The sequence below is a fragment of the Paralichthys olivaceus genome, chromosome 19, assembly GCF_024713975.1.
Source record: "Paralichthys olivaceus isolate ysfri-2021 chromosome 19, ASM2471397v2, whole genome shotgun sequence".
Taxonomy (NCBI): Eukaryota; Metazoa; Chordata; class Actinopteri; order Pleuronectiformes; family Paralichthyidae; genus Paralichthys; species Paralichthys olivaceus.
The window spans coordinates 13,083,623-13,103,576 of record NC_091111.1 but is presented as its reverse complement, the minus strand read 5'-3'; the positions used below and the strand labels follow the sequence as shown (position 1 = coordinate 13,103,576).

Below are 19,954 nucleotides of genomic sequence, written 5' to 3'. Positions count from 1 at the left end.
TGTCCCAGTAAAGAGTTGGAGAGGGAGGGAGAGACAGAGGAGAAAATGGAGCAGTTTCACACATATCTAAAAATAACACATTTGACAAGATCCTCTTCTTGCGTCAGTCCCCCTTGTGGTTCAACGCTCACACACACCCTTTGAGATATGGTTGTGTAATAGAGCTGCCGTGTTAAGGACTCACACACACAGAAAGATTGTGCTTCGTCACAATATTGAATCTCTTGGAGCCACATACACATTATCTTAGAATAGCCCTGCATTACATTGTGTACTGTATCCCAGCATTTAATTAGCTAAGCTGGCTTTGGAGTAGCCATGGTACAATGTAATATAGCATTAGTACGGATGTTGAACTTGCTTCGGGACGTGCTTCAGGTCGGGCCGGGCCTTTCCGACTCAGTGAAAATGTAGAAGTTGAAATCTTTTTGGCAAAAAAGTCAAAAAGTAACTTGAGGATGTTTTGTGAAAATATACTTCTCTGCCCTCTGGATATATTGCGAGCAGTATACCGTGAACTCCCCCAAGACTAGTCCAATGTTATTTTCGGTTCATGAATAATCAGTTGTGACAGCATAGAAGACTGTGACATCCAATTTTGGGTGTTTGTGATGCAGACTTACTTTTTGCCGTCCCGTCCGTGTGGACAGAAACTTTACCCCGAAGAAACGTTCGGCTCTGACAGTTCCTCTGTGTGTTTGCAGGACATTCAGGCTGAGATCGATGCCCACAATGACATCTACAAGAGCGTGGACGGGAACAAGTCAAAGATGGTCAAGGCTCTGGGCAGCTCGGAGGAAGCTGTGTTCCTCCAACACAGGCTGGATGACATGAATCAACGCTGGAGCGACCTGAAGGCCAAATCAGCCAACATTAGGTCAGTAAATCCCAAACTTAGAGATAGAAATAGATTTATTTTTCCTCTCTCAAGTGTTTTGGGTCAGGCTGCTTTGCTGCTCTTTTGCTGCTCTTAGAAAAAACCCCATCTTGATTGTGGAAATGGTTCAAGTAGGTCTCATGCTTCAGTTTAGGATTTTAGACAACCAGAGAATTGTAGAAACAAATTCAAAGGAGAAAGTTAGATTCTCAAAAGATAAAGCTCTGAAGAACTGGAACTCTGAATTTCATTAAAACATCAAGTACTTGACCTCCAGGAAATATTTTTCAAAACTGAAACATTTCAAGGATTACTCTGAGTCCGAGTCTCTCTCACGTCACCAATACACTGCGCTTACTCTTTAAGTTAAGCACTCATTATTATACTCATTATTTACTGGACCATGAATTGTTTTTATTCCTGTCCATTGATGGAACATGACTTCGATGTGTTGCATTAATGGAAAAACCACGTGTCCAATTTCCCATGAATCCAAGCTGGAGCACATGAATAAAAAAAAAAAGACATGACAGTTCACATAAACTTCTGAGGACACAGACTGCGCTGCGTCAGCCACAACCTTGGCATCAATAAATGTGATTGGTGACGGCTGGCAACGTGGAGGGTGACGGAAATGAAGGTGGAAGTGAAGTTGACAAGGGCCAGATGGAGATGTTCAAGACAAAGTGGAGGAGAAAGGGTGGAGAGCAGCGGCACAGGGGCATGACGGAGCCACAGGGACAAGGTGAAGGGTTAGAGAGAGTAAAGAGAGACTGGGGGAAACAAAATAAAAATAAGTCTGTGCTGAAACTTGTACGGCTTGAGTGGAAAATAATAAATGGGCGTTAGTCAAGGTCAGGCAGTGCAGACAAAATAGGTTGGACGTGTTCCACAGGAAGACAAGTGAGAGAAAACATTGACAGTGAGAGATCATTGTGTGTGTGTGTGTTTGTGTGGGTGGTGGCTGCTCACGATGTTGATTCTATACAGCCCATTATGCCTTAATTGCACTACATGTGTAATTAAGGCTAACTCGGCGAGTGGCAATAGGAGGTCTCTGTGCACAGTGTTCAGATACATTATGCCCCGAGTAGAGCAGGAAAACAAAAGTGCTTATGAACACATATTGCATGCGTGGTACCGCCCACACAATTAGTAGCCGACTGTGTTCGCTTTTAAAAATAACATTTACACCTGAAGGGCAGCAGCCGCTCTGGAGTGGTCAACAGTGAGGGGTTGGTTGTGATAAAAAACCTTTTGGTTGATTTCCATGAGCTGTATGTTGAATGTAAGGAGCTTCACTTCTGTATAAATCATGTATTAGCCTTGCATAGGTGCCCACTGCCCAGGCTATGTAAATCTTTATATTAATGTAAATCTGCATACAATGAAAAGTAAAACGCATGTTGCAGTGATAGTTGAAATTTGCAGACGGTGTAATTATATTTCACCTTGATGCTGTTCATTGTCAGAGCGCATCTGGAGGCGAGTGCCGAGCGCTGGTCTCGTCTGCTGGGCCTCCTGGAGGAGCTGTGGAGGTGGATCTGCACGAAGGACGAGGAGCTGGCCAAGCAGATGCCGATCGGAGGAGACGTGCCCATCTTACTGCAACAGCAGAACCACTGCACGGTATGTACTATGGCCACAGGTAGTGTTTCTGTCACGCTGTAAACGATTCATCACGCCTGGTCTCTCATTGTTCTCATCCAGTATCCGAAAACTTTTTGAGTTTTTTGCATTTTGCCACATGTTTTGCCACAAACTCACAACCTTCACTCAGGAGCAATCTTAAACTTTGAAAAAATAACAATGTGACATTTATCATTGTAATTATCGATATCGACTGTTTGCCCCAAAGTCAAAGGCAACTGGATCATAAAGAATCACTGGAGACTTTTCATAACATGTCTCATGTTCATCCTTTTAAATCCAAAGAACTTGTTTCGCTAATAACTTTACAACGTCTGTGTTCTACTAAAAGTCCTGACACTGGCATTTACAAAAGCAGGAACATTAAACTAAGCCATCGTTCAGTGGGCTATTTAAACCTGAGTGTATATATAATGACAAATACACACTTATCACTCTGGTGATTGCTATCTGCGTAATTAACCATCAGTCTGCTCCCAGACTTTATAATCACAACAGCACTGGCTTACGCTGATATACTGATATATGCCTAGAGGACAAAGAACCTTACAACAGACAAAACATCTTGCACACCCAACCTATAACGCTCCAGACTGTATTTAATAACCCAGACAGCTGATGCACAATATTTTATAACGCTGTTGCACAGTTTCATATTCATTATCCTCCCATGCTGTATTTAGTTACGCAAATGCTGAATAGTTGAAGCCACAAGACGCTGTGACTGTGGAGCAGTCGCTGTAATCGCTGTGACATTATCAAGCATCAGGCTCATCAGCGCTGCGGCTACAGTGCATCAGTTAAACTACACGTCGGAGCAGTCGGGCCTGATCACGGCTTTGTGTTTTATGTATCCGTGGTTAATAATCCACAGTGCTGTTATAGTAGCTCAGTAGTACTCATACACAAGCTTTTTTTTCAGGAGAGAGTTAAGGAGCAAAATCAAAATCACTACTGCACGATCAATACTGTTGTTCCCCCTATTTCATTCTCAGGATTATTGTTATTTATCTGCCTTATACCACACTGTATCATTTATTCTAACAAGCGATCGATAACATCATTGTGCCAACCCATTCATATCTTTGTCACCGCTGCCATTCGTCATCCGTCTTCTCCACTGTATTATTTATTCCAACCACTGGTTATTGTGCGTAATTGCTTTCAGATAGATGACTGGCCCCGCGGCTACTCCCGGTTCTCCCACTGCTGGTGATGTCACTCGTGACATTGTAATGCATTTTTCTGCACCCCTGTTTGCCACGAAAATTATTTCGTTCCCCAAAATGCTGTGAGAGGAGACACATGTTCAATCAGGCGTGGGCGCAGGATCACAGACACACTTAGACAGATCAGTAGACACCCTCAGGCTCACACGCCACACACACACACACATCTTAGTATGACTAAAGCACATCTATGTGTGCATCGAGAGTGTGACAATTTGTTTCGTAATGTGACTATGTAATCATATATTACATTACATTTTCTCATTTCATTCTGGAGAGGTGATACCAATCAAGACTAATCGAGCAATCACGCACACAGGCACAATCAGTTCTGAAAGAGCCGAAATGAGATGTGTGCTGGAAAGAGAAGACAAAATGAGAAACTACTGACAAGGGAAGACGAATTCAAAAAATATAGTTGTACAAAAAGTCTATGAAATATATGAATTTTAAACCCCGTCCTAACCCATTTCTTTTGAAGACAGAATATTGAGAGAGATGAATAACTGATTGAGTGTAGTCTTGTAATGATTCAATGTAGAATCATCAGTCAAAAGGAAAACAGATTTTTTTTAAACGTAAGAAAAAGACTTCCCCCCCAAGATCTTAGCTAAAAGGTTATTACCGCCACCATGGTGTTTTTTTTGGTGAAATGTTTTTTTCTGCTTTTGTTTACTTGGTCAGCGGCGTTATGGAAAAACTACTCAAACAGTGTGTCCGTCCAGGTTAATCGAAATGTGTCCTCTGAGGTCTGAGATGAGGCTCGCTCTGAGAGCAGAGGCAGGTCTCCAGCCTGCAGATCAGACAGGCTCTCCTAGATTGGGATTTGTGTGCTCACAATACATGCAGCAGAATACAATCTTTCTGCACCTCCACTCTCACTTTCTCTTCAGCCTCTCTCAGCTCCTCTTTCTCATCTGTTCTCTGTGGTGTCCAGCCCCGTGTTGGTCGCCTCAACTCCTTTATTTACACTCCTCTTTTTGCCCCCTTCCTTCTCATTCTACCCTCCCACCATGTCATCTACAGGTCTTAAGAAAGCTAAAATAAGAAATAATGGAACAGGGGAGCGGAATGGGAATGGGTTTTATTTTTCTCTCCACTTCCTTCTCTTCTGTATTCTTAATCGATTGGCCTGGAGGTCTCGCCAACCCTGAGAGTTATGAGGAGGCTGAGCTGCACAAAGAGCCGGGGCTTTGAACACGTCATGCTCCATTACATCCATACTCTACACTCAGAGTTTCCTGCATAGCTCATGCATACGTAGACGCACACTTCTATCACTTGGTGACACACACACGCAGCAGCTGCTCTGTCAGAGAGAAGAAGGGAATATGTGCTGCTATGTTTTGTTTGTATCTATGAGGTAGGGAGGGAATTTTTATCTGGGACTTGGAGAGATAACAGGAAGCAGAGGCCACTTTGTCCAGCAGAGAGAAACAGATATTAAAGAATCACAGGGAAATGCAAAATGAGGAAACTGTGGTCTAAACAACCAGGGAAGAAAGGAATGGACGATAGAATAAGCAGGAAATAGCTCAAATTCAATGAGGAGAAAAGAGTTTAAATGTGGAGGAAATGAGGTCAGCAGATTTAGAAAAGGACAAATATGATGCATCAACTGTTGAATTCCTTTCTGTCCTTTCTGAACGGAGCTATTGACCCATCTAACTTGACTGACTTCTCGCTCCCCCCTCCGTGTATTGATCTGCGTCTGATTTCCTCCCCTTAATTGGCAGTAATAGCGTTTATTAATCGCACATTCACTTATCCAATAAAAAGCCTCCGTCAGCATCCGTCCGATGAAACTCATCAATCTGCTCTATTAAATGAACAGCTTTGAGATAAAGCGAGTGTGAACAGGGGACCCACTGCCTGTGGGCATTTTTAATGACTGTTATCTTTCAGCAACAGTTGGGCTTTTGTCTACAGTGTTAGGACAGTCCAATCAGGTCTGTTCTACAACTCAATTGTGAATAAATATAAAGAACAATAGCTGGATAGAATTGAGTTGACTTGTTTTCTTAGTAGTCTTACGTGGTATACGATTACCCCCTCTAAATTGAGGAGGCTCTAATATTCCACGACAGACCGCATCATTGTCACTGTGCCTGCATGATTGGTTTGCACCTAAAGGGACAGATCCTAGATGAGAGTTAAATTAAAGTGCTTCACTGGATTCTATCATATCTCTTACAAAGGGAACGTCTCTTCTTGAAGACTGTAATTGCTTTGCTTTGAGTAACCTCTAATTGTTTTCGTGCTTCCGTGAAATACTTTTTTTATTTTCATTGTGTCAAGTACATACCTTGCAAGGAAAATACATTATTATCCACCACCGGGGGAACATGACTTCACCTGGGAAATATTACAGCATTAAAACTGCTATAATTAATCTTTTCATATTGAAAATGGCTCAGATGATTAGATGAACCCAACTGCAAATCCTGGATGTCTACGAGGTCATTATTTTGATTGTTTTATTGCCCACAACTTTATTATTCTCATCAGTTTCATTATAGTTGCAGACATTAAGTGTTTCAACAACACATCTCTCAAAACACCATTTAGAGTGAAGCTCTCGAGAGAAAATTAGCCACGTTTTTTGTGTCCGAACCCGACCAGGGTCCATGTTTTCTCCCTGTTAGAGCATGTGCAGCACGTAAAAGCAAGTAGCCCCAGCCAACGTGACCGAACCCAAATCAAAAAATGTATCCACTCTCATGACACCAATTAACCAGCTCCTCGTGGTAACTAGTAGCTGGTGACCACATCGGATCATTTATAGCTAAAGAGCCAGATATTTCCCTCAGGAATTCATTAGGACTAAAAAAAACACAGGCTGAAAGGAGAGGCACAGTGGACTTGCACTCTACGTGAATGCTAATGTTTCTCCATGTCTGCTGGTGAATGTGCTGTAAATCCACCTTGTCAAATTATGAAGCAATTATATGTCACCGCAGTGTTAACTGTCAATCACCACATGTGCATCATTACTCTGTTGCCCATGGTAATATAATGTTCAATAATAATAGCCGATTTCATGGTTAAATTCCTGTTCCATTGGGAAAGAAGGATCATATGATTCATATTTATTTTTCATTCCTGCCAGAAGCATCAGAAGAAGCCTCTCTGAAATCCTTGTAAATAATTGCAGCAGCGCAGCAGTGTAAAATAAACATAATACCCAATCCATATTTTAAAGAAAATCATAAAAACAACTGTGTAGACGCAGGATATGTCACTGAAGAAACTTGTGTATACATTATTATTTAACTGTGCTTGCCTATTTTATTAACAGCAAAGCAGTCACATGTTTATTCCTAACACTTATATTGCATATTATATTTACTTATTTTGAAATGGCCGAGGCTGGTGGCAGTGGATCAGTAGAGCGTGTGAGAAAGTAAGATTTTAAACTAGCTCCACCTATCACGAGTTTTTACATGAAGCGGATGCTACAGGCAAAGGAGCAGTTACATTTTTAGGCAGAGTCACACGGAGACACCTTCATCAAGTGTGTAGCTGTGAGCAAGAACAAAAATCTAATCTGTTTCTTTTTGTTCAGGCTGTAGGACAAAAAATATTCATATTATTAACTCCACCTATGAGTTTTCATCCATCTGTTTGTTGATTGATTAGTTTGTAAGCAAGATTACACAAAAAAAACTGAACAGACTTCCACAGAACTTATTTTAGAGTTTATTTTATCTGCCTTTCTGGAGCTTTTTTTATTCACCCTGGAAGAAGACGAGGGTTGTGGTAAAATTGCGAGGATGCTACTGTATCAGGGGGTCGAGAGCAGGAAGAGGGATGTTTGGCAGAGCTCCGAAAGTACTTGTGTTTCGATGTTATCTCATCAGCAAAGAGTACACGGTGATAAGAGTTTGCTGTGCTGTTTTGGCCACACACACAAACTCAGACCTGGACACAAACAATCCCACAGGCACCAAAATACACACACACACACACACACACACACACACACAAACACACAAACAGCCAAGGTCACTCATAGCTTCAAGATGGATGCTGCAAGTGTTGAGGCTTTTCTTCTCCTGGTCTACACTCATCACAGAAGCCTGGGCCACATTCTGGTGTTCCAATATTGAAACTGAAAACCATTTTTTATCTTTCACATAGAAACTTACATGGTATGACTCATCATGATCCAGCTTGGATTTGCCTGATTCTTAACCTGAAAGCTGTACATGCGTTTGATACTTACCTCACACGCTCAGTCTGAAAACTGAGTCTCCTGTGTGACACTTTGATAATGTGAGTGTGTTGAGGTTACAAAAAAACTAAACAAAAAAGGACTTGTTTGCATGTTCGGAAAAGGTCTTTGGTGTTGTTAACTGTCTGAACTTCAAGGATACCCAGTGGCTGGCTGACAGGAGGAGCGGCTGTAACACGGGGTATTACTCTGCGCTCGCCATTGTTACAACCTTCTGAGGATTTGTTTGTCTCTTTGGAGGCAGTTAACAATGAAGGGAGGTGTCTGGGGGGGAACTACTGTCGAAAGTTTCAACATTTACTGTGAAAGACAAGTGGTACGGTTACCTAAAGCTGACCGAGGCGTAAAAACATTGAGCAATATAGTTGTTTTTACAAAATCAAGACATCAGCAGATAAAAGCACATTGTGATGTAGACATCTTGCTGGTTTGATGCTGTAAACATTAGTTTCCATTATATTCAGTTCTAAACAGACGTCTCTGATTTATGACCAGGGACGACGGAGCTCCCTACTGCATCTGTGATGAGGAGGAAAGAATTTAAATGTGACGTCACAGAGCTGATATCAGAATTTTTGGAATAAACGACCTCTTCACACTCAGTTCAATCCCTTCGAACGTCTAATTAAAGCCTCCAACACATCTGTACAGAAAGACAGAAAGAAAGAAAACCAGAGGAGCTGAATTTTGACTGGTACTTGTTCTCACAGCTATATTTCCCCACCCTCCTCTTATCTCCACTCCCCACACACACACCTCTTCTCCTCTTCCTCAATCACCTCTCATTTAGTTTCTATCTCTCAAGGTCCCCTGTCGGAGCTACCTGCCGATTATCTTTCCTCCTTGTGAGCGAGGAGGAAATCATTGGAACGGAGCAAACCATTTATCAGTGGGGGGGTGATTAAATTTTGTGTTTGGCCGGATGCTCCGTTTTTGGCACAAGGGTGTGTGGGATCTTCATCGCAGAGGTCTCAACTTTACTTGTCGAGGAAGTTGCTCCCAGAAATTAGCTTTTTTTTTTTTCAATTTAGAACTAAGAATGGTTCGTACGTCTCAAGGTTGACTCTCCCCATCCTTCCCTTCCCCCTACTCCCTCGCGTTTTCCCCATCTCTTCTCAGCCCTTCAAAGATTCTGTATATACGATCCCACTGAACTCAGCATGTTGTCATTTGGTGCTCAGTCAGTCAATGTAGTGTGCACCACTAAAAAAATGAATTTTCACCCCCCAGGTCTGTTCAATGAGTCTGTTAAGTGAGTCGTCCCATCTCATCACAAAGAAATCACACACTCGGATGGGCAGCGCAGTCCCCCGGGGGTCACACTTATATTAAAACAAGAATAATTATCCTCTTACATGATGCGCTCGCTCCCTCTATCTCGTTTTTATGACCTGCTGAGAGCTGTGGCAAAGCTGAGTCGTCAACAAAAGAATGTCCATCAAACTACTTTGTGAAGTTTTTATCAGTTCTGTTGTACTGTGTGTGTGTGTGTGTGTGTGTGTGTGTGTGTGTGTGTGTGTGGCACGTTGTCTAAGAAGAGGAACTGGTGGTATTGCTCGCCGCCTCTGTAATGATCATTTCTGCAGGGTTATAGCTCCCAGCAACTCACTTCTATTCGGCGGGTCGCTCAGCTAATTTCACATCGACCCTGAGGAAGTAACCCACTTTGACCCCAGATTCTCGCCTTCAATCGCTGCTCTGTTGTGAGTGCTCCCTTTTCCACCATCGCTCCTCACATAGCTGCTCTCTCTCTCTTCCTCCATTTCTGTTTCACCTCTTGCTTTTCCTTTTAATAAAGGAAGACTGGGCAGGGAGAAGTGTTTTGTTATGTGGTAATCACCTAATTAGCCGTTGAGAGTGTTGTTTATCTCCTCCATAAGCTGCGTGTCAACATCCGCAATTGTTCTTGTGTAGACTGTGTACATTCTCAGCGCGTGAGTTAATCATAGGAGCCCTCTGTGGTATTTTGACAGTCGCAGATGATCGAAGCAGAACTCGTTGATTGGTAGTTAATTTTGTCTTGAGGGAACAAACCCTCAGATTTAAAATACTCTGAGTTCACTGGTGAGATTAGGAGAGAAGAGTCAAACATGCACGTATCTGCAGAGGAGATGCTTTTGTTACCTCATTCTCAAATACTTTGTGAGAGCTAAAGCTTACAAATGCTTTCACTCTAAATAGCATGTTCTTTTTTAAAGGAGACATATTTAAGCTATGTTCCGATTCATAGTTTCAATTTGGGTTGTTGGTTGAACAGGTTTACTTGATCTAATCTTTAGAAAACACATCACTCTCCTCAAACTGTCCACTGCTGCAGCTCCTCTTTGTCATGACGTGTTTCAGGAGCAGTGTTTCTGTGAGAGAGTCGAGCCTCCAACTCTGCAGACGTTTTACATTCCCACACAACACACTAGAGGAAAGAAACACTAAAAAGACATAAGTCTCCTTTCAATGGACAATCTTTACTACTTTGGGTTAAGTTTCATTCTAACCACTTCCTTCCAAGGGAGCAGTGATTTCATGTATTCCAGTCTCCTTTAACCCCTGTTCTGTTTTTCATACTGCAGGTGATCCGGGCAGAGCTAAAGGAGCGTGAGCACTTGGTAAACAGTACTTTGGACCAGGCCAGGATGTTTCTTGCTGACCAGCCGATTGAGGGTCCTGGAGAGCCACGCAAGAACCTGCAGCCAAAGACGGGTATGTCTTCTCTCTCATAGTACCAGTTATATTTGCTGCACGCTAGAGGATTTAAAATTTTTAACTCGTTTTCTAAATGAAGGACACCACAGACATAGAGGGAACCAATTTTTAAACCTTTAATATTGATAACACACTCTAGATGATCCAGTTGAAAGGCAGGACCACACACTCTGAGTTGCGATTCCAGAGACTTGGGAATTCACTTGCGTGATCAAATAAAAACAGGCAGTTCAATCTCATTGGTTATTGCAGGTTTAAGATGAATCTCCCAATGCCTGTTCCTCTCATGCTACAGAAGAATCCAAGATTTCGAAATCGTGAAGGATTGGATTTAATCTGTGATGCGGCAGTTTCTGCTTTGTCAGCTTCCTTATCATGACAATTTCTATCAAAATCTGAAGTTTGATTGAGCGTCAAGTGGTTTGATCTTGCAGCCATGCAGCAAGTCTCCTAGTATCAAGTCAAACGCTCAGACAGTCTCTGTCTTCATTCTCTTCTGGACATCATCACTTCATCTTTACGTACCACAAACACTTCATCTGAGTTCTATGGTGTGATTCTTTTTTTAAGGGCACTATATTCAGCATAGATTTCACACTCTGAATCCAGACACTGAAATAAAACGGCATGCAGGTAAAAATAGTGTTCTACATATTGAATAGAACCACAAGAGAGATATGACCTCCTTCCAGTTCTATAATGTGAAACGCTTCTGTCACTAGGTGTCACATCTACAAGAAGACAAAACTGTGATGATCGTGTTTGCAGGTATTTTATGCGTTTATTGGATGAGACACAGTTGAGAGCTGCCGGGAAATGAGAATTGAAAAGGGGGCGAAGCCGCGCATCAAAGATCCTCGGCTTTCCACTAATATCTGAGTGGGTGGCAATACCAACATATAACGGGGAATCCAAGAATCAAATATGCATCAACTCATTCAGCATTTCCTCGGTTTATCTGTTGTATGCGGCAGCAGAAGTCTCAGTTAAGTCAGCGCATTTCCCTTTCAACCGAATCCCTACTGTGTAAATAATTAAACCAAGCCAAGGGGCTGTGTAGAGGTGTGGTGAGACTTCAGAGCGTGGACCGATCGGCTTGTTGTGTGTGATCTTTCGTACGGATATCAAAGCGTTGTCTCGGTGTATTAATAGATAAAAAGCTGATATAGGATCAGAGGCTGCGTTCATCGTGTAATCAGAGGAGACGGGATTTTTTAGAGTGACACTGTGTTAAAAGTCTTAACCATGTTAATTGTCCTATATTCACTCTCTTAGTTTTATTCTTTTTTTTTTTTTAAATGCTACTAAAGCGATTTTTGTTTTATTTTTATTTGTCACCCACAATTTGTATTATATGTATCTGCATGTGGTGTTCATCACAGACCTGTGTTCATGAATGGGGAGGGCTGGAGAAAATAGGGCAAAAGAGACATTGCAGGGGTGCAACAGGTGAAGATGTTAATTCATTCATTACCCTGGAGATATGAGGGAAAGCTGCTCTTGTTTCTTTGTAGTTGAAATGGGTAGTTGGAGAGCAGTTTTCTCATTTGCAGACTCCTTTGGCTCCTCTTTGTCCGCATGCTCCTGAAATATAAATGACTTTCTAATTGAGTGAGTGAAGGAGAGAATTGAATTTTGTGGAAACTTTGCTTCTCTCGTCTCTCATTTGCAGCTCGCCTATGAAAAGGTACATATAGTGGTTGAGGTTATGAAATAAAATGAGCCTTTAGGCTGAAAGGATTTGATTGGATTTGATGAGGACACAGGAACCGGTATATAGAAGAATAAAGAGCAAGAAAACTGTGTTTGTTAACAAGAAAACTTACTTCTCTGTTAACCTGTCTGTTTACTCTGATGTCTTCCTCCAGACCTCACCCCAGAGGAGAAGGCCCGGGGGTTGGCTCGGGCCATCCGCAAGCAGACAGGCGAGGTGAGGGAGCGGTGGGAGCGTCTCAAAGGACACGTGGGTGGCTGGCACAGTCAAGTGGAGCGAGCGTTGGAGCGACTCCAGGAGCTGCAGAGCTCCATGGACCAGCTCGACCTGCGGCTGACTCAGGCGGAGGAGGCCAAAGCTACCTGGCAGCCTGTGGGGGATCTGCTGATCGACTCACTGCAGGACCACATCGACAAGACCATGGTGAGTCACGGTGTTCTGTGTGTGTGTGTCCCTAAAGTAAAACAGGAATTAGACAACTCACTCCTCTTCCCCTCTTTCCCTCAGTGTCCTTTAACTTTAACATTGAAAATCTTTCACTGAGAATTGTTGGCATTGATCTTGTAAATTATAGATTTAACTGCAGTTTGATCGAGTAAAATGTAAGAATCCGACCGCACGTACATGAAGTGCAATAATGTGAGTGAGCCTCGGATGTGAAATCTCATACGATTTCAATGCTCGACTAAAAAGCACTTAATTTGCTGATGTAGACTGTTTGACAGACTGTCTTGTTTGTTTGCAAATGCTTTTCAATTAAATTTGAGGAGACCTGTCCAAGAAATAGGCAACACATCCAGTTAACAAGCAGCAGAATGACAGCATCTCCTAATAAACAGTAAACAATGAATGAAGGAGCGACAAAGGAGAAATCTATAGTTAGTCATGGTTCAAGGGTTGCATGAGGAAAGACAACTGCTGCGTTAATTTAGCTGTCTGTTACGCCACCTCATCTTAATGATTGTCTCCGTGTGCTATGGACAGACCAATTATATCACTTCATATACATGTCATGTCACTGTCTTACAATATATGAGATTACAACCAAAGAGAATAGCAATGAAGTTTATACTGTAAATGCAAATTATAGTACAACAAGAGAGTTATTGTGAGATCAACGCAGGGAACGAGAAAGAGTTCAATTAAAGCAGAGGAAATACAACTTTCTTTCCAACATGTTATTCATTGTAAAAGTATTAGGGCCATTAAAGGGGAAATATTAAGTAACGCCTGCGTTAAATTGAGGAATGTGGAGCATCTTGTCAAGTAATGCTTTAGTTTAAGTTTTACAAATAACAAAATATTCATCTTTTTGCTCCTAAGCACCACGTTATTGTGAGTATCGTGAGACAAGAAATTGTGTCTATCCTGAAGAAAGAACCACAGACTATGAGAAAATTTATTTTGTGGAGGAGGAAATGTTTGGTGAAGGTCGATTATAAGACTTGGTTACATCTTAGTGTTATTCAAAGGGGTTCAAGATACAATAAGCGTGGTAATTGAGAATTTGGATCCAGACAGAGTCTAACTTTACTCTCAATTTATTATGACTTTTTCCTCATTAAATTACCACAACTTTATATTTGTAATATTATGACTTTATTCTCATAATATGATATTATTCTCAAAGTCTAGTAAAAACACAAATGTCATGACTATAAGACGTATTGTATTATAAGATGGTTACAGTATATGTCATTAACATTGCAAATATTTAAAATGTTCTGTCCAGGCCTTCAGAGAGGAGGTGGCCCCCTTATGTCAGGACGTCAGACTGGTCAATGAGCTCTCTGCAGAGCTGACCCCACTGGACATCCAGCTGTCCTCCACCGCCTCCAGACAACTGGACCAGCTCAACATGAGATGGAAACTGCTACAGGTATTCTTATAATCCTCCTGAATCATCTGCGGATGTTGAAGCCAACGTGATATTTTCCCACAAACTCCTTTGTTGCCAGGCCTCTTTTCCCTCCTTCAGTATTTTGTCCACACTTGTCAAATTAATGCTGTCTTCAATATATGTTGATCCTCTGTTCCCTCATTCTCTGCCTGCCTGTGTGTTTTCATCTCCTCTTTGTGTCTTTGTCTGAGTCTCCGTCGTTTTTTTCTCGTCTTGTGCATGCTGATTTTACTTTGTGTCAGCCAAACACACTGGGGACTGAGAGTTGTTCCTTCTCTTGTGTACCTGTTTTATTTGAACACAGCTCTGTGCTCGGCGCGACACTTTGTCACTACACATCAATGGACACTATTCTCACAGCGCACCAGTCACATTCTTGGCTCTCGATGTGCTCGAATGTCTCGGTCTGATCCGCAGAGGGACTTTCTCCGAGCAAAGCGTGTCTCAGTCCTAGAGCGAAAGTTGTGGAAAAGTATTTTTACAACTCACCAGAGGGAGAGAGAAGAGAGGCTGTGTTGGCTATAAATTAGGGAGTACAAAAGTTGAGCAAAGTGCACATTTAAACCATTAAGTTGTGAAGAAATCTTTCAAACCCATTACTGTCAAAGAAGACCAACTGTCCTGTTTTACGTTTTTACACTGTATTCTCAGCCTCTGGTAAAAGTTCTAATGAAACAGAGCTTCCATTTATTCCACATATTTATGTTAGTCCAGTAAAATCACAAAGTTATGGAGGGAATTGTTTCGGATGTACATTTGCAGTAGCCTGTAGCGTTTTAAGTGCTTTACACCCCCGTGCCAGATTTGACAGAAGCAAACAGCCCAACAAGGACAGCCGTGACGACAGCCGGCTCTCTACTGTCGACGACTTCCCGCCACCGCGTTTTCCTACGCCTGAATGGGACAGGGATGAAACTGAGAAAGATGACAACCATGATTAAATCGTTTTTTGGAGTAAGGCGGTTTGCGTTCGAGCCAAGATCCGAAGCCCCTAGTGCCTTTTCATTGGATGCAAATAAACGCCCCAGTGTGCAGGATGAGACATCAAACTATTGAACTGTTTTACAGGAAAAGTAAATATTGACATGATAACCATGGATAAATGAACAGACAAGGATTTTATTCAATGGAGACTTTAAAACTGAGGCTATTTAAACATCAGTGGTGCTTTCTCCTCCGTCCCTCTGGTCAGAAACAGAGTTAATCAATTGTGAATCAGATCATGTCCATAAATAGACTGTGCTTTCAAAGACATGGAAACTTGGATTTTGATGGACTTCATGTGACGGTTTATTGTATGTGACCACGCATCATCGTTGCTGTAGATAAATGAGCTGAGTACGTGGGCAGAAAAAAAGGCTTGTGGGCAGAAACATGAAATCTTAGACAGAAACCGAAAGCCATCCCTTTGAAAGCAGGACACTGCCGCGCAGTGAAACTGGGTAGCCGGGCTAATTTGTAGCCGTGTGATACTTCCCATGTCGGGGACAGACACACTCTAATAGTCTTTCTGCCTGGAGAATGACCATAACTCAAACACAGAGTCAGAGCAGAGTCTCTTACTTTAAGTTTGCAGGAAGGGACAAAGATTTGCTAATAAACCAGGTCTGACTGTGCAGCAGGACAATTTGGTTTTCATGTATATTCAGCTCTCATCTTCCTCTCGGTGGGACAGTGACCATAACAACCATTAGTGGCCACAAAGAGTCCAAGCTAACGGCCTTTCTGTGCCAATGTTTCAGGTTCCCCGTGTGGGCAGCTGTGTAGTGGCTGTCATAATACCTGAGGGGCGTGTGCATGTGTGTGTCTGTTTGTGTCAGTACTACAGACTGCCAATATTGTTCTGCTACTCAGACTGATGAAGCAAAACAATCCCACAGCCGTTCAGGGCACAGGTGCTGGCTGAGAGGTCAATACACAGCTTGCACAGGAGAGCAACAGTGTGTGTGTGTGTGTGTGTGTGTGTGTGTGTGTGTGTGTGTGTGTGTGTGTGTGTGTGTGTGTGTGTGTGTGTGTGTGTGTGTGCGTGCGTGAGAGAGAAATGCCCTGCAGGTTTATAATTATACAGATAATGCAGAGTTTATAAGGAAAAAACATTGTTTTGATCATATAACTTGAATGCGACGACATGAGGTGCGACATAATCCCAACATTATTCAGGTTCATGGTCTGTGTGTCAGTGCCAACATTTCTTGACTCGCTCTGTCAGTTCTGAAATCCTTCAACAGCAGAAATGGAACTTGGTCTGGGTGTGACTGTATTTACCACCAGCCTGGTTTTAGCCTCTTTACTCATCACTAGTGATGGAAGATGACAGTGCAGTTAACCCCTCAGATTCTCAAAGTCAGACTCTTGGCGCATGGGTCACGCTAGATTTAGGAGCGGGGCTGTTGCTGAACGTCCTGCTTTCTATTCTGGGCCCATGTTATAAGGTAAGAGGGGTCACACCTTTCTTGTGTGAGACGCGTTCGACTTTTACAGAGTTGGGGTCTCACCTATATTCTCTGAACATAGTTCTTCAAAGCAAAAAATTATCTTTCCCCACAGTTTCGATGTTAATCTGTCAAATATGTGGTTTCTTTAGACTAAATCCATTCACCTATGCTAGAGGTACCTTTTTTAAAAAAAGGTGTGCGCTTTCTTTTGGATTTTTACGGGGCACAAACTAAGAGGAGACCCAGGGGTAGACCTAGAACTTGCTAGAGGGATTACAAATCCCATCTGGCCTGGGAATCCCCATGGATCGCCCATGAGGTACTGGAAGGCGTCACCAGGGAGAGGGATGTCTTCAACACCCTGTAGACAAATGGATGGTTGGATAAATGGAAATGTAACTCTTACCTTTCATGATGAAGTCCTCTCACAGTCCACTGTCTTCTCTCCTCTCTGTCTGGTTTTCGTGCAGGTGGCGGTTGAGGATAGGCTGAAGCAACTTCAGGAAGCCCACCGAGACTTTGGCCCCTCCTCCCAACATTTCCTCTCCAGTAAGTACAGAGCCATTCACCCTCTCTTAGGAAAGTATTAGATTTTGGAAAGGACCTGATTCGTTTCCACTATTTCAGATCCCTGTGTGTTTTCATGTCCTATCGTCTCATCTTCAGATGTAATACGCTTCACTGTCATGCACGCTCACTGGATGTGTGGGTGCCTGCGGACACAGTTTGCAGACGAGGCACTTTTCTCTTGAATAATGCAAGGTTTAATTACAGCTCTCCGTTGGCTCTCTCCTCTTTCTCCCTCTTCAGAGTGGTCATTAGCAGAGAGTGGGTTAGACACAAAGATCGAGAGAAAAGACAAATGCACGATTGTGAACATTTAACAAAGAAGCCGGTCTCTCGCTCTCTGTGTGTCTCTCTCTCTCTCTCTCTCTCTCTCTCTCTCTCGTGTAATTTTCTATAATGATCCGGCCATTATTGTTCTCTCTGCTCCACCTGATTTGTTATGCCTAAGAACCGGCGACAGCCAGTGGCCGAAGGCATTTTGTCTTCAGGTTGTCCGTGTGTCCGCATGTCTGTCAGCCAAAGTTCAAGGTCACGGTGGCCTCACAAAGTTCTTTGTTTGTTCTTGTAAGTGATATCTTAATATCAGCTTTAGGGAACGTCATCAAATTTTGTAAAAAGGTTCACTGGGCCTAAGAGATTAAATGATTTTAGATGTTTTCATGGTCGAAAGTCAAAAAGTCAAGCTCACATGACTTTGCGCTGTTTTGAACGCAATATATCAGGAATGCCCAAAGAGAATCTCATCACATGTGGTACAAACATTCACATTTTGGTCAAAGGTCAAGGTCACAAAGCAGGTGTTTTGCCTTGACAATGTGATATCTCTGGAACTACTTGAGGGACAAATATTTACTGGAACCTAATTTTGGTAGCCAAAGATCAAGTTAAGGTGGCCTCACAAAGCATGTTTATGTTTCACTTGAACATGAAATCTGAAGATCGGCAACAAATTCCTTGGTCTAAAAGATGACCTGCTTAAATTTTGTTGCCCAGAGTTCACAGGTCAAGGTCACAGTGACCTCATACGAATCTAGAAAAAAGAGAAATATGCATAGAGAAACTGTAGTGGTTGGTGGTAATTGTAGTTTTCCTGGCTGTCACATGCGGAGATAAGATGGACGGCGTGCGATGCCCTGAGCAGGTGGCGAGCTCAATCACGTGCTGTGTCACCACCAGACGGGTGGTGAATTTACTAAGTGAGCCCAGCTGAGAGCTCGGCAACGACTCTAGACAAAACACCACTCAGTCTCTTCTTTCATCTTCCTGGCTCTATGTGACACTATCTACTCTATCACACATTCGCTCTCATTACACTAGTAGCTTAATATTCCCTCCGGGATCAATAAAGTACTGTGCTCTTATCTTGTCCTATCCATCTCGTATATCTTCCAATCTTGCTTAATCTTTCTCTTACTGTCTTTTCATCTCTCTATCTGAGCGTAGAGCTGTGTCAAGGAGGAGGGGAAGTGGGAGGGCGATAAATCAAGCAACATTTCTGCTCCGTATTGCTCTTGAGAGCTTCTGAAGTCTTGGATTCATCTGTTTTTAACACTATCATTCATTTCTTACATCGCCTTGGTGTGTCAGTATTTATTATTATTTGAAATCCATGCACATGGTGGCTTTTGTCAACAGATTTTTTCCTTTCATGCGTCAGTGTCTCTCTCTTCACTCTTTCATCTAAGACAATGCTCCTTTAATTGTGTTTCCCCCACTTGTTAATGGTAAAGTCATTTGTTGTGAGAATTATTTCTAGTCAGGCTTGAATGCTAAACCTCATGGTTAAATTGTGCATAATTAAGATGCTGTTTTCCTCTTATTGTCTCTCTTTCTTGCAGCTTCCGTACAGCTCCCCTGGCAACGAGCGGTTTCCCAGAATAAGGTTCCATATTACATCAAGTAAGTGATGAGAAACGACTACAATAGCCCTGTTTGTGTCTGTGGAAATGCCATTCATATGTGTGTGCATGTGTGTTAGTGTTTGTCAATCATTATTATTATCTTTTTTTGGCTGGACTCTCCCTGCAGAGGGTCAAAGCAGCCATTTGTTATCCAGACAGCAGCTGTGCACTGTGTGATGGATAAAAGCTGCTTTTCTAGACATTAACTCAGAGGAGCTGTATATGTGAACCAGAGTGAGGCTCGAGTCGCATTTTTCCAACCTGTCCGAGCCCTAAAGAAAAACTAAGCTGAACCCGAATCCGACTAAAGCTGCACCGAGTTTGTGTGCCCCTGTCCCTGATTACAGACGTTTGAAGCACAAAAGCTTCATCTCTGATATTAATGATTTCCAGTTTGTTTTTCAAGTGACTCTTTACTACAATCCACTCTGCCTGTAGCCATTCATCACAAGCTGCATTTCTCATTTCAAACTAATCATTTTTGATGACAATGTAGAGGTCTGACAGGGTCAAATTATTCTAAACTCAAAGAAATGACTAGAGTTTAAAAAGTGAATAATATGCATGATATGATAAATTATATGCAACTGACTCATGAGTCATTTATGGGCCATGACCTGTACCTATAGGTCTGGCAAGAAATTAAACATAATCTTATTGTACTGCGTTGTCAGATCGTCAAACTTTGTGTTTGCTTTTCCGTTTGTTCCTCCTCGTATGTGGTCAGTACTGTGCAAATGAAGTAGA

General features: G+C 42.3%; 1 protein-coding gene across 12 annotated transcripts in view; it reads left to right on the top strand.

The window, feature by feature from the left end:
• utrn (utrophin) overlaps nucleotides 1-19,954 on the top strand; it is a 164,809-nt gene that overhangs the window by 95,551 nt on the left and 49,304 nt on the right. For all 12 annotated transcript variants that reach the window (XM_020097588.2, XM_020097587.2, XM_069514538.1 and 9 more), the window contains 7 exons: nucleotides 705-877; nucleotides 2,350-2,506; nucleotides 10,558-10,687; nucleotides 12,559-12,827; nucleotides 14,137-14,283; nucleotides 17,210-17,288; nucleotides 19,145-19,205. In XM_020097588.2, coding sequence (XP_019953147.2) covers nucleotides 705-877; nucleotides 2,350-2,506; nucleotides 10,558-10,687; nucleotides 12,559-12,827; nucleotides 14,137-14,283; nucleotides 17,210-17,288; nucleotides 19,145-19,205 — 1,016 coding nt within the window. The remainder of the gene's footprint in view (nucleotides 1-704; nucleotides 878-2,349; nucleotides 2,507-10,557; nucleotides 10,688-12,558; nucleotides 12,828-14,136; nucleotides 14,284-17,209; nucleotides 17,289-19,144; nucleotides 19,206-19,954) is intronic.